The 15,417-nt window shown below is 38.1% G+C and overlaps 1 protein-coding gene across 1 annotated transcript in view; it reads left to right on the plus strand.

Annotated features, from left to right (window-relative positions):
• The window catches only part of LOC122747948 (phosphoglycerate kinase 1-like), a 60,282-nt gene extending 59,642 nt beyond the window's left edge, over window positions 1-640 (plus strand). The window contains 1 exon segment of the mRNA XM_043993713.1: window positions 1-640. Within this exon segment, the coding sequence (XP_043849648.1) occupies window positions 1-640 (640 nt within the window).
• The last annotated feature ends 14,777 nt before the right edge of the window (window positions 641-15,417 follow it).

Genomic DNA, 15,417 nt, shown 5'->3' on the forward strand with positions numbered 1-15,417 from the left:
GAGACCCTTCCTGGACATTTTGTACAAAACTAAAGTTGCCACCAAGATCCAGTTGATCAACAATATGCTAAACAAAGTTAATGAAATGATCATTGGTGGTGGGATGGATTTCATCTTCCTCAAGGTGCTAAACATCATGGAGATTGGAACTTCTCTTTTTGATGAACAGGGGGCCAAGATTATCAAAGACCTGATGGCCAAGGCTGAGAAGAATGGTGTCAAGACCACTTGGCCTGTTGACTTTATCACTATGGACAAGTTTGATGAGAATACCAAGACTGGCCAAGCCACATTGGCCTCTGGAATCCCAGCTGGATGGATGGGTTTGGACTGTGGCCCAGAGAGCAGCAAGAAGTATGCAGAAGCTGAACCCTGGGCCAAACAGATTGTGTGGAATGGACCTGTTGGAGTATTTGAGTGGGAAGCCTTTGTTTGGGGAACCAAAGAATCAATGAAGAATGTGGTGGAGACCACCAAGAAGACCTGCATCACCATCATAGGTGGTGAGGATACTGCCATTTGCTGTGCCAAAAGGAACACTGAGGACAAAGTCAGCCATGTTAGCACTGGAGGTAGTGCCATTCTAGACCTAATGTAGGGCAAAGTCCTCCCTGGGGTGGCTGACCTGAGCGATGTCTAATGGATGCTGCTTTGTTGCCTAGTGGTTCCTGTGTACAACCCTTCCAAAGTGACACTGCACAGCTTCCTATCCCTTTCCTTGCCATTAGGCAAGTTTTCTCTCAAGACTCAACAAGTGGCCAGAAGATGAGGCAATGAGATCCCCAGAAGCAGCTCAACTCAACATTGTGTTTTCTGGGTGTGCCTGTTGTCATATCTCACTTGAACTACTTCAGGGTATCTAAACCATTGTTGTGATCTGTAGAATATATATGTACATGTACATGTATATGTATATGCATATATATGTATGTGCATGTGTATATGTGTATATATTTACATTTTTATATATTTATGTTTCTATTTTGCCTTTAGAAAGAAAAAAATCTAAAGCTGCTGTTAACCATATTCTCTTGAAATAGTTTGTTCTGTTCAGTTTTATCAGTAGCTGTTTTTGTCATTACTCACACACAGTATGGAAAGAAGAAACTCCAGTATGGGGTGTGTGTAGAGGGAGAGGGTGACATGTTAAATAAACATTTCATAAAAGTGCAAGAGAGAAAGAGAGAGAGAGAGAGAGAGAACCTCTAAGTCATTTATTATCATGACTCAGTGGCCACTGGACAAGGACATCACATGTAGAATACCAACAACAATGAAATACAAAATGGATGATTTTGATTGCATTAAATTAAGAAGTTTTTGTACAAACAGAAGTAATGCATCCAAAATTAGAAGGGAAGCAGAAAGCTGGGAAATTATTTTTACAGCTAATATTTCAGATAAAGGCCTCATTTCTGAAATATATGGGTAACTAAATCAAATTTATAAGAATACAAGTCATTCTCCAATTGAGGAATAGCCAAAGGACATGAACAGGCAGTTTTCAGAAGAAGAAATCAAAGCTATCTATTGTCATATGGAAAAAATGCTCTAAATAACTACTGATTAGAGAAATGCAAATTAAAACAACTCTGAAGTACCACTTCACACCTCTCAGATTGGCTAATATGACAAAAAAGGAAAATAATAAATGCTGGAGAAGCTGTGGAAAAATTGGATCACTAATGCATTGTTGGTGGAGCTGTGAACTGATCCAACAATTTTGGAGAACAATTTGGAACTATGCCACTATAAAACTGTACATACCCTTTGACCCAGCAATACCACCATTAGGTCTTTATCCCAAAGAGATCATAAAAAAAGGGAAAAGGACCCACATGCACAAAAATATCTATAGCTGCTCTTTTTGTGGTGGCAGAGAATTGGAAATTGAGGGGATGCCTATCAATTGGGGAATGGCTAAACAAGTTGTGGTATATGAATGTCATGGAATACTATTATGCTATAAGAAATGATGAGCAGGCAGATTTCAGAAAAACCTGGAAAGACTTACAGGAACTGATGCTGAGTGAAATGAGCAGAACCAGGAGAACATTGTACATGGTATCAACAACATTGAGTGATGATCAATTGTGATAGACTTAACTCTTCTCAGCAATACAATGATCTAAGACAAATCCAAAGGACTCATGAGGGAAAATGCTCCCCACATCCAGAAAAAAGAACTGTGGAATCTAGATGCAGATCGAACCATACTATTTCTATTTTTTTTTGTTTTTGTTTTTGTTTTTTTGAGGTTTTTCCTTTTTGTTCTGATTCTTCTTTCACAACATGACTAATGCAGAAATTTAAAAAAAAGAATATCAAGTTAAAGTATGTAGATGCTGTATGTGTTGTGATTCTGAGAATCCTCTGTCCCCTCTGTGCCATGTTACTACCATCAAAAGCAAAAGTAGGCACAGAGGACTCAGAATCATTTGAAATATCTTTTTGTTCATGGGTTGCCATGACCAAAAATTTCATCACTGAGTAACCTGAAAAGAAATAAGCCTCTTAGTACTTAGCAATAAAGGACAACAAAGTTTATCTGGGATCACAATCAGAGTCTTTCAAGCATAAGAGAGAACCTGCCAATACTCCTGTTCTGTTGATAAACCAATCAAGAAGCCAGGATCACCTACATGTCTTAATGAGTCATTGAAATTGGGCTTTGTACCAACATCTTACACCTTATACTAAAATAAGGTCAAAATGGATACATGATTTAGACATAAGAGGTGATACCATAGGTAAATTAGGAGAGAAAGGAATAGTCTACCTATCAGATCTTTGGAAAGGAAAACAGTTTATGACCAAACAAAAGATAGAGTATATTATAAAATGCAAAATGGATGATTTTGATTACATTAAATTAAAAAAAAATTGTACAAACAGAAACAATGCATCCAAAATTAGAAGGGAGGCAGAAAACTGGGAAACAATTTTTATGACCAGTACTTCTGATAAAGGCCTCATCTCTAAAATATATAGGGAACTAAATCAAATTTATAAGAATCCAAGTCATTCCCCAATTGAGAAATGGTCAAAGGATATGAACAGGCAGTTTTCTGATGAAGAAACCAAAGCTATCTATTCCCATATGAAAAAATGCTCTAAATCTCTAATGATTAGAGAGATGCAAATTAAAACGACTCTGAGGTACCACCTGACACCTATCAGATTGGCTAAAATTACAAAAACGGAAAATAATAAATGTTGGAGAAACTGTGGGAAAATTGGAACACTAATACATTGTTGGTGGAGCTGTGAACTGATCCAACCATTCTGGAGAGCAATTTGGAATTATGCCCAAAGGGTGATAAAATTGTGCATACCCTTTGACCCAGCAATACCACTTTTGGGTCTTTTGCCCAAAGAAATCATGGAAAGGGGAAAGGGACCCACATGTACAAAAATATTTATAGCTGCTCTTTATGTGGTGACAAAGAATTGGAAGTTGAGGGGATGCCCATCAATTGGGGAATGGCTGGACAAGTTGTGGTATATGAATACAATGGAATACTATTGTGCTGTAAGAAATGATGTGCAGGAGGAGTTCAGAGAAACCTGGAGGGTCTTGTGTGGGCTGATGATGAGTGAGATGAGTAGAACCAGAACATTGTACACAGTATCATCAACATGGTGTGTTGATGTCCTGTGATGGACTATATTCTTCTCACCAATGCAATGGTACAGAAGAGTTCCAGGGGACTCATGATGGAAGAGGATCTCCAAATCCAGGGAAAAAAAAGAACTGTGGAGTATAGATGCTGAATGAACTTCTTTTGTTTATGGTGCTGATGTTTATCTATTTTGAGGTTTGTCGTCATTGCTCTGATTTTTCTCTTATAACATGACTAATGCAGAAATATGTTTAATGTTATGTGTGTGTTTGTGTGTATATATATATGTATATGTTTATATGTATATGTATATGTATATATATATGTGTGTGTGTGTATATATATTGTAACGATTGGAATGACGCCTCCTGCTGGAGACTTACTGTAGAAGAGTTCCACCCATGAAGCGAAGGTCTTTGAGGGCAAGACCAGGAGTCTTTTCTTTGGAAAAGGAAGTGACGCGGGCTAGTGGGAGGAGGAAGGAAGAGACTGGCGTTCAGTCTCGCTCTCTTTCCTTTGGACTCTGGTGGAGAGCAGAGCTAGAAATGTGCTCTCCCTTTAATAGATAGGAATCTAGGCTTTTCTTCTCTCTATCAAATTCTTATTCTTCTTAATAAATGCTTAAAAGTCTAACTCTTGCTAAAGCTTATAATTTATTGGCGACCACTCACTAGATATTTTAGACAGTTTAGCTAGAATTTTAGCCCTTAACAATATATATATATATATGTATATATATATATATATATATATATATATATATATATATATATATATATATATATATATATATATATATATAAAACCTATATCAGATTGCCTGCTGTCTAGGGGAGGGGGGAGGGAGGGGAGGGAGGGAAGGAGAAAAAATCTGAAATCGGAGAGCTTGTATAAAGAAAAGTTGAGAACTATCTTTACATGTAATGGAAAAAAAATAAAATACTTTATTAATTAAAAAAAAGAAATTGGGCTTTGTGGAAGAAAATAACACTAAGTCATTCATGAAGGGCTTCTAATATAAAATACTTTTGATCTTTCTTATCGATAAATCTTCAGAAGAACCACATGTAATAAATGCAATACTATTTCTATTTTATAGATTTAAAAGAAAGCCTTAGCATGGTTAAGTGATCTGTCCAAGGTCAAATAGCTTCGAAGTAGCAGAGCTGAAAGTAGGACCCACTGCTTCTGGATCTTGGATTAGAGTTCTTCCCACCCATTACATTACCATGGATCCATTATTTATAAGAAATTGTTTGCTCAAGGAGGATAGGACACATGGCCAGCCCCTTATTATTCTCTCCCATGTGGGTAATTTCCAGTCTAAAGATCCCAGGTGCATGTCATGATGATTTTTATTATTCAAGAGATTAAATACATACATACATACATACATATATATATAATTGATTATGAGAGTTTCTGACTTTTTAGCCTTTGCATACAGGGGAAAATTATAAAGAGAAAAGCATCTGTTATGCTATTTTTATTTTAAAAAGAAGTGAGACTAAAAATGTTCCTATGAAAATAAAGTCAAGAAAAACAACAACAAAAAAAAACTAAGCTGAAACCCAGATAGTTGTACTTAATAATTGTATGTAGGGTTGATGTTTTTTCTTCTCTATTTTCTGGATGTTGGAATTTGGAAAGATAAAGCATGGAGTCCTCTTTTCACACTGGAACTGTTGAATAATGGAACTGGAAGATTGTAGTGATCATCTAGTCAAAACTTGTCATTCCATAGATAATAAAACTTAACCCTCAGATATGGAGGCTCATCCCTGGTTGCACAGCTAACTTAATAGAATGGCAATTTAAAATTAACCCTCTTGAATTTTTGTTACAGAATCCTCAAGTGTCAAAGTTGGAAGGGACCTCTGAAGTGATCAAGTTTGACAAATAACTGAACAGGAATTCCCTACAAGCATCTCCGACAAGTAGACATCCAAACTGTACTTTATTACTTTCAGTGATGTCCATTCCAATACTGAAATGTTTCTAATTGCTTGGAAATGTGCATGGCTTATACAAAGAAGGCACTTTATAAATGTTTATTGATTACAATAAAGCAAAAATCTTCTTCCATCAGTATTTTAAATTTCCTTTTAAGATCTATAGTGGTTAGCGTCAATAGCAAATAAATATTAGTTGAATACAAAATATATGCAAAATACTCTATAAGGGACTGAGAAAGATATCAAGGTGAATAAGCCTAATAAAAGCTTCTTCTACCCCCTGATTTGATAAAGGAGGAAATTCAGACCCAGAAAAGGGTAGTGACTTATCCAAGGTCTCAGAACTAGGAATTGACCCAGGTCTCCTGACTCCTTCTAAAAATAGACTGATTTAAGATCTACATGAGGAAAATCTTCCTAACAATGAGATTATGTGAATCCAAGAAAATTCCTTCAGGAGGTGCTGAAGACATAGGCACAAAATCAAAATACATGTTCTTCTTTCAAGGGGACTCAGATGAATAAGCATGTAAACAAATAAGTTAATATAAAAATATTAGAATGGAATCTCTTTGGAGAGGAGAAAATTTTTCCCTTTTTTCTTTGTATCCCCAATTGTTTGTACAATACCTAGAATGTAGTAGGCACTTAATAAATGTGTATTCACTGACTGAAACAGAGAAAAGGGGAATGAAAAAGAATTATTTTGGTACAAATTGATATTATCTCAGAATCTTATAAATGGAAAGAAAATTCAGTCTTCTAGTCCAATGGTGTCAAAATCAAATTAGAAACATCTCTGTATGCTGCATGTTGACTTAGAAAACCACAAAAAATTACCTCTGTTTATTATAGTTTTAATTATTTTGTTAAACATTTCCTATTACATTTTGGGTTTTTTTTGTTTTTTGGGGGTTTTTTTTTGGCGGGGCAATGGGGGTTAAGTGACTTGCTCAAGGTCACACAGCTAGTAAGTGTCAAATGTCTGAGGCCGGATTTGAACTCAGGTACTCCTGAATCCAGGGCCGGTGCTCTATCCACTGTGCCACCTAGCTGCCCCCTCCTATTACACTTTAATCTGGTTTGGGCATCACTTAAGAGATTTGCAAGCTACTTGGGACCTGGGCCAGTGAATTTTAAACTTCTGATCTAGTCCAGCACTAAGCAGTGCCTGACACATACTAAGATCTTAAACATTTATTGAATTGAATTGAATTGAAATAGTCCAACCTCATTTCTGAAGAATTGTCCTTAAAACTTTTCTAACAAGCTATAATTCAGTCTTTTTTTTTGTTTGTTCATTGATTTTCCAGTTACCTGTAAAGGTAGTTTTCAACATTCATTTTTTTTAAGATTTAGAGTTCCAAATTTTTCTCATTCCCTCCCTTTCTTTCCCCCTCCATAAGACAGCAACCAATCTGATACAGGTTATACATGTACAATCCACAAGTACTCTTATTTTTTTTAGTCTGTATTCAATCAATATCAGTTCTTTCTCTGGAGGTGGATAGTGCAATCATCATTAGCCCCCTTTGTGATTGTCTTGCATCATTGTATTGCTGAGAGTAGTTAAGTCATTCACAATTGCTCATAGAACAATCCTGCTGTCACTGTATACAATGTCCTCCTGGTTCTGCTCATTTCACTATGCATCAGTTCATATGATTCTTTCCAAGTTTTTCTGAAATCATCCTGCTCGTCATTTCTTATAGCACAATAATATTCCATTACAATCATATACTACAAGGGCAGCTAGTTGGCACAGTGTATAAAACACCTGCCCTGGATTCAGGAGGACCTGAGTACAAATCTGGTCTCAGACACGTGACACTAGCTGTATGACCCTAGGCAAGTCACTTAACCCCCTTTGCCCTGCAAAAAAATAAAAATAAATTAAAAAAAATAAAAACCAATCATATACTACAGCTTGTTCAGTCAATCCCCAATTGATGGGCATTCCTTTGATTTCCAATTCTTAGCCACCACAAAGAGTTGCTATAAATATATTTTGTACAACTTTTTTCCATTTTCTATTTTTCACATTTACTATCATTAAGTGGTTCCCTCCATCCTATTCCCTTCCCCATATATTTACTCTATTATTACCTATCTTCTTTCACCCTAGCCCTCCTCAAAAGGGATTTGTTTCTAACTGCCCCCTCCCCCAATCTGCCCTCCCTTCTTTTGCCCCTCCGTCCTTATCTCTTTCCCCTCTTATTTTCCTGCAGGGTTAGATAGATTACTCCACTCAATTGAGTGTGTATGTTATTTCTTCCTTGAGCTAATTCTGATGAGATTAAGGTCTTTGAGCCAATTCTGATGAGTGTTAGTAGCTTTTCCATTTGGCTTTTCAAGCTGTTGACTTTTTTCCCATGTCTTTCCTGCATCATCCTCATTTCTCTTTCCATTTTTTCCTCTACCTGACTTTATCTTCTAAGTCCTTTTCGAGCACCTCTATGGCCTAAGAACAATTCATATTTTTCTTGGAAACTTTAGATGTAAGGGCCCTGATGTTGCTATCCTCTTATGAAGGTGCACATTGATTTTCCATGTCACTTAAGAAGCTTTCTATGGTTCATAATATTTTCTGCCTGCTCATCCTGCCCATCTTTCACTTAACTTTTAACTCCTTCTTAGTGTGGGGTCCTGCTTCCAGGATATACTGTCCCAAGCTTCAGGGAGTCCTAGGTGTTATGATTTAAGGAGGGGCAGTTGCTTCACTCACCTGGTCCTTTCTCTGGTCTGTAGATAACCCCAGGACAACTTGCCAAACCAGACAGCAAAACTTTATGGACCATGGTTGGTAGCTCCAATGAGCCTGCACCCTTCCCCCACCTGTGCTGCCACTGCTCAAGGTTTCTTCCTGGTTCCTGGCTGTGGTAGGACATCCTTAGCCCCTGCATACACCCCTGTAGACTCCCCCCAGCCATTCAGACCTCTCACCAGACAGTGAGCTTAGTTCCAGAAGATGCTGGCACTGCAGCTGATTTGAAGACTTGGTGGTAAGTTTCTCCAGTGCAGCCTGCCTGGGGCTATATCTGTATTGGCACAATTGCACAGCTGGACTCCACTCCCTGCCTGGCTCCCCCTTCTACCGAACTTCCAAGGTGTCTTTAGATGGAAAATAATCTCAGCTGTCTTTTTGTGGGTTCTGCTGCTCCAGGAGTTGTTTTCTGGTTGTGTTCAGAGTTTTTTGGGGGTAATTGTGTCAGGAAGTCTGAGCAATTACTGCCTTTTCTCTGCCATATATAATTGTCTTGACTTAACAGACCTCTAGTGATGGGAACTCACTTCCACCTCTGCAAATATTCCATTCTACTTTGGGGCAGTACTAATTGTTAGAAAACTTTTCCCAACAATTAGTCTGTATAATTATTTTGCCTTTTGGGACATAGAGCCAAGATAATCAAGAAAAAGCAGGAACTTGTCTGAGCTCTCCCTAAACCCTTCCAACATCTTTAAACAATGTCCCCAAACAAATTCTAAAGCAGCAGAGCCCCCAAAATGATAGAATGAAACAATTTTCTAGGCCAAGACAACTTAGCAGGTTAGTAGGAAAGGTTTGTTGTGCCAGGGTGGAAGTGGAGAACAGTCTAGTGCCAGCTGAGCCAATATAGACCAGGCCTCAACAAACCAGGAGCAAGCCTTAGGGAAGAATGAATTAGTGACAGAAGCAGATGCTTTCAGACATCTCAGCCCACATATAGCAAGGGGGTTAGATATCTGGTCAGAAGGAAATTACAGGGGTCCCTTTACTGGCACCAGGGTCAGGACTCTGTTATATAGCCCATACTTGGAATTGAGTCATAGTCCTGGGTCTCAGTCTCAGGGCAAGGAGGAAAACTATCACACCAGAACTTGGGAACACAGGGAATCAGGGACCCTGGTAACAGATCTAGGGTGGAAAAGAGTGCTACTGATCATTCACAGATCAGTGCACCGTACAGGAGAGTTGTAAACACATCTCCCAGCTCATATCACCTTTGAAAAACTGAAAACTTATAAGTCCTCAGAATTATCTCTGAAAACAGCTGCACAAAAGAACCTGAAGCTTGGGACAGTGCACCTCTTCACACTGGAAGGAGAGCCTTACTTTAGCTTGGAGTTAAATGTCAAGAATAGGTTGGAAAATGAGCAAACAGAAACAAACAAAAAAAAAAGATCCTGACTATCGAAATTTACTTTGTTGACAAGGAAGCTCAAAACACAAACTCAGAAAAGACAATTAAGTCTTAACTTCCACATCCAAAACCTTAAAGGAAAATTTGAATTGGCCTCAGGCAATGTAAGAGCTAAAAAATGATTTTAAAAATCAAGTAAGAGAGGGAGAGGCAAAATTGGGGAGAGAAATGAAAGTGATTCAAGAAAATCATGAGAAAAGTGTCAAAAGCTTGGCAAAAGAGGCACAAAAAATATACTGAAGGAGACAACACCTTAAAAAATAGAATAGGTCAGGGGGTGGCTAGGTGGTGCAGTGGATAAAGCACCGGCCCTGGATTCAGGAGGACCTGAGTTCAAATCCGGCCTCAGACAATTGACACTTACTAGCTGTGTGACCCTGGGCAAGTCACTATTGAACCACAAAAAAAAAATAGAATTGGTCAAATAGTAAAAGAGGCACAAAAAATTACTGAAGAAAACTTCTTAAAAGCAGAATTGGCTAAATGGGAAAAGAGGTACAAACATTCATTGAAGAAAAGAACTCCTTAAAAAGTGGAATTGGAGGACTTGGAATATGATATTCTGGAGGGCAAAAGAGCTAGGATTGCAACCAAGATTTACCTACCCAGCAAAATTGAGTATAATCCTCCAGGGGAATGAATGAATATTTAATGAAATTGAGGATTTTCAAGCATTCCTAATGAAAAAACAAGAGCTGAATAGAAAAATGGACTTTCAAATACAAGACACAAAAGAATATAAAAAGGTAAATAGGAAAGAGAAATCATGAGGAATTAAGTAAGGTTAAACTGTTTACATTCCTAAATAGGAAAATGATACTTGGAACTCCTAAAAACTTTCTCATTATGAGGGCAGTTGAAAGGAATATATACATAGACACAGGGCACAGGTGTGAGTTGAATATGATGGTATGATTATCTAAAAAATAAAATTAAGGGGTGAAAGAAAAGGATGCAGTGGAAGATGGGGAAAGGAAGAGTCAGGATGGGGTAAATTATCTGACATAAAAGAGACTCAGAGATTTTACAGCGGAGGGGGAGATGTAGAAATGGGAAGGAGAGTGCATGAGTCTTACTCTCATCAGAATTGGCTCAAAGAAGAAATAACATAAACTTAGTTGAGTATAGAAATCTATCTTGCTAAACAGGAAAGTAGGAGGGGAAGGGAACATGAAAAGGGATAGGGCTGATCAAAGGGAGGGCATATTGGGGAGGTAAAAGTCAGAAGCAAAGCACTTTTGAGAATAGACAGGGTGAAAGGAGAGAGAATAGGCTAAAGAGGGGGAAAATAGGGTGGATGGAAATGTATAGTTAGTAATAATTACTGTGAAAAATTTTATAGTAAGTTTCTCTGATAAAACCTAATTTCTCAAATATATATGAGTCAAATTTATAGAAATAAGAGCCATTCCTCAATTTATAAGTGCTCAAAAGATATAAATAGGCAGTTTTCAGATAACATAATCAAAATTTTCTATAGTTATATAAAAAATGCCCTAAATCACTATTAATTAGAGAAATGCAAATTAACACAACTCTGAGCTACCACCACATACCTATCAGATTGGCTAATAGGACAGAAAAGGAAAATGATAAATATTGGAGGTGATGTGGGAAAATTAAAATACTAATGCGCTGTTGGTGAAGTTGTAATTCAATCATTCTGGGGAGTAATTTAGAACTATGCCGAAAGGGCAATCAAACTGTATATACCCAGTAACCCAACAATACCACTGCTAGGTCTGTGTCCCAAAGAGATAAAGTACAAAAATATGTACAAAATTATTTACAGCAGCTCCTTTATTGGTGGCAAAGAATTAGAAATCGTAGGAATGTCCATCAACTGGTGAATGGTTGAATGAGTTATAATATATGACTGTTATGGGATAGTATTGTGGTATATGAAATGGCAAGCAGGATGCTCTCAAAAAAAAAAACCCCAACAACCTGGAAAGACTTGTATGAACTGATGCAAAGTGAAATGAATACAACCAGAATATTGTATAGATTAACAACAACATTGTATGATGATCTGTGACTAACTTTAAAGCATTTCACAATCTGTTTCTGACCTACATTCCTAGACTATTTCTCCTTCACACACTCTATGCTTCAGTGAAACTGACCTACTCAGCATTCTCTGATGTCAGCATTCCATTTCCTTTTTCCATGCCCATGCAGAGCCTGTCTGTACCTCATTCCTGGAATGCATGTATTCCTTACTTACCTCATGCCTCTGAGAATCCTCCTGTTGTTGTTTGTTTTTGCTGTTGTTGTTGTTTTGAGGCTCATCTCAGGTGTTCTTTTTTTTTTTTTTTTTTTGGTGAGGCAATTGGGGTTAAGTGACTTGCCCAGGGTCACACAGCTAGTAAGTGCTAAGTGTCTGAGGTCGGATTTGAACTCAGGTCCTCCTGAATCCAGGGCCGGTGCTCTATCCACTGCAGCACCTAGTTGCCCCTCAGGTGTTCTTTTAATGCTTACCTCATAGAATTTTTGTGTGACTCCAATGAGATAATGTACAAAGTATGGTTTATAAACTTTAAAATGCTATGAAAAGGGGCAGCTAGGTGGCACAGTGGTTAGAGCACCGGCCCTGGATTCAGGAGGACCTGATTCAGATCCGATCTCAGACACTTGACAATTACTAGCTGTGTGACCCTGGGCAAGTCACTTGGTCCTAATTGCCTCACCAAAAAAAAAAATGCTATGAAAATAGCAAATTTTATATACACTGACCCACAACTATATCAGAGGACTGAATGGAGAGTTCAGAATAGAGTCTAAGATGTCACTTTCTAGCCAAATGGAGCTACTAATACTTGCACTATCTGATTTACAACATTAATTTAAGAATCAATGAGATAGGGACAGCTAGGTGGCATAGTGGATAGAGCACCAGGCCTGGATTCAGAAGAACCCGAGTTCAAATCTGGCCTCAGACACTTAATTAATTACTAGCTGTGTGACCCTGGGCAAGTCACTTAACCCCAATTGCCTCACCAAAAAAGAAAAAAAAAGAATCAATGAGATAGTAAATGTGAAAGAAATTTATAATCCTACATAAGCACACAATTTAGTTCTGCAGGGATCCACTTCCTGCTCTGCTTTTTTTTTGGGGGGGGGGTAATGAGGGTTAAGTGACTTTTCCAGGGTCACATAGCTAGTAAGTATCAAGAGTATGAGGCTGGATTTTAACTCAGGTCCTCCTGAATCCAGGCCCGGTGCTTTATCCACTGTGCCACCTAGCTGCTCCCCTGCTCTGTTTTTCTTATCACTACCTCTCCTAGAATCCCTAAGGAAAGTGGTGTAAAGTTAGTTAGTTGGTTGGCTAGCATATATTAAACACTTTACTATGTGCCAAGCATTCTGCTAAACATGGAGAATACAAAGAAAGGCAAAAATCATTCCCCGTTCTCAAGGATCTCATGTCTAGTGGAGGAGACTAAGAAAAAGAAACAACAACAACAAAACAACTGTGTACAAACATGATATAGATCTGATAAATTGGGGGAAATCTCAGATGGAAGATTAAAGACGACTAGCTAAAATCCAAACCCAATTTCTGTAAGCAAAAGGTAGGTTATATGAGATGTTGGCTTTCTTCTGTTTAATTTTTAGAACACTTCAAACATTCAGCTTTTGAAACTAATCCCAAGAATTCAAGGTAAGGTAATGCTTGTAGCACAACAGATTAAGAAAAAAGCAATGAGTGCCCAAAGTAAGTATCTGTCTACCTCTGAGGTCCCCAACCAGTAGTTAGAGATATACCAAGATGGAAAGATGTACCAAGGCTCTAAAAGCCTTCAGAGGTAGATCCTTCAAAGATTTCTGTGACTTCTTTCTGGCTGTCCTCTCCTCAGAAGGCCTTAAACCACAAGAGGCTGACTTTAGTACTAAATATCTTTAATCCTTGGTACTAGCAAGGCTCAGGTGGGTGGGTCATGGGAACCTGAGAGTTCTGAGCTTCATGCTCTAAGTTCATCAGATGAACACAATAAGAGAAGCATCAATATGGTGAGCAATATTAAGATCAGCCCCAACATGGTGAGGGGTGAGGTGGAGTGCCAAACTGCCTGAGGAGGAAAAAGCTCAGGTTGAAAATAGAGTGAAGTGGGTCTGTAGTGGGATCAGGCCATTCCTTGATCTTCTCTACTTCCAAACTAGGTGAGAGTCTCCAAAAAAATTTTTTTTTTCGATTTCAAGCCATATGAAGTATAGAGTCATTGATTTTTCTCTTAAAAAACTTGGCAAATTGTGGCTTTGATTTTTATGAGAGCTTCATATTTGTTTGTTTGTTTCCATATGAAGAGCCTTGGCTTTTGTGAGGGCCAAAGTTTGATAAACGGAGCGTTATTTGGGTGACTCGCCAGAATTTTGGGGTCCTGGAAATATGAGGGACCTTTTAGGTTCCACCTCCCCTCTGAACTACCCTTTTAGATATTTCTCCCAGGCCAATAATGAAGGAGCCTTTAAGCTTTAATTCACAGATTTTATTCATTGGGAATTAACTAAACAACAAAGGTGAAAGTAATAAAAATCAAAGATAAGGAAATAGGAAAATAGAAATACAGATAAATACTCTTAACTCTAAACTTAACCTATTCAATCCTCAGACCATTTCCAATTAAGTTAGTTCAAAGGAATTTAGAGTTCTCCGTAATTAACTCACAAACACCTGGACAGTCTGCACTTGATCGCCACCAAGGAAAACAGCCTCCAGAGACAGAGCTAACACCTGCCACCACTTCAAGGGCAGAAGGCTGAAAGACCACCTTCCAGAAGATGCCTAGAGTTCTGGAAGCTGCCTAGCATCCCCGAAGAACCCTTCACCTTCCTTCAGGGAGTGTTCAATCTTTCCATCCCCCAAAAGGGGAGGTCCTTCAAAAACTGCCTATGGAGAGTTCTCCTTCTGACCTCAGCAGCATACGTAACCTCGGGGTGGGCCAGGTGTGGCCCCTCCCAAATGAGTCAGCTAAAAACTGCAATATTAATCTTTACCACAAATAATTTTTACCACACTTTCCAATCCCTTCATTTTTCAAGTAAATGATAGCTAATATTTGCATAGTACTTTGTCTAGATGGGCAAATGATATCATTGGGACTCTCCAGTGGTCCTGGTATATATCTTGCCACTGGACCCAGATGGCTCTGGAGGAGAGAGTGATGTTGGTAACCTTGCACAGTCCTCCCTCACTTAAATCCAATTCAGTGAAAGTCATGACATCACCCTGATGTCATGGTCTTCTTTGAAAACAAAGGACAAACAAAAACAACAACAAATGATATCTAACATTTATAAAGCATGAGGTTTACAGAGTACTTAACATATATTATCTCATTTGACTCTCACAGCAAATCTGTGAAGTAGGTTGCGTTATTATCTCCATTTTTACAGATAAGGAAACTAAGACTGACAGAAGTTGAGTGACTTAATTAGGTAGTAAGCATCTGAGGTCAAATTTGAACTCAGGTCTTTTTGATACCAGGTCAAGCACTGTATCCACTATACTAGTGGTGTCAAGCTCAAATAGAAATGGATTCCTACTCATAGCACATTGACTTAGAAAACCACAATTTAATGTTATCTATGGTGTATTTAATTTTGTTAAACATTTCCCAATTAAATTATAATCTGGTTCTGGCCACACTGGGGATC

The sequence above is a fragment of the Dromiciops gliroides genome, chromosome 3 (genome assembly GCF_019393635.1).
Source record: "Dromiciops gliroides isolate mDroGli1 chromosome 3, mDroGli1.pri, whole genome shotgun sequence".
Lineage (NCBI taxonomy): Eukaryota > Metazoa > Chordata > Mammalia > Microbiotheria > Microbiotheriidae > Dromiciops > Dromiciops gliroides.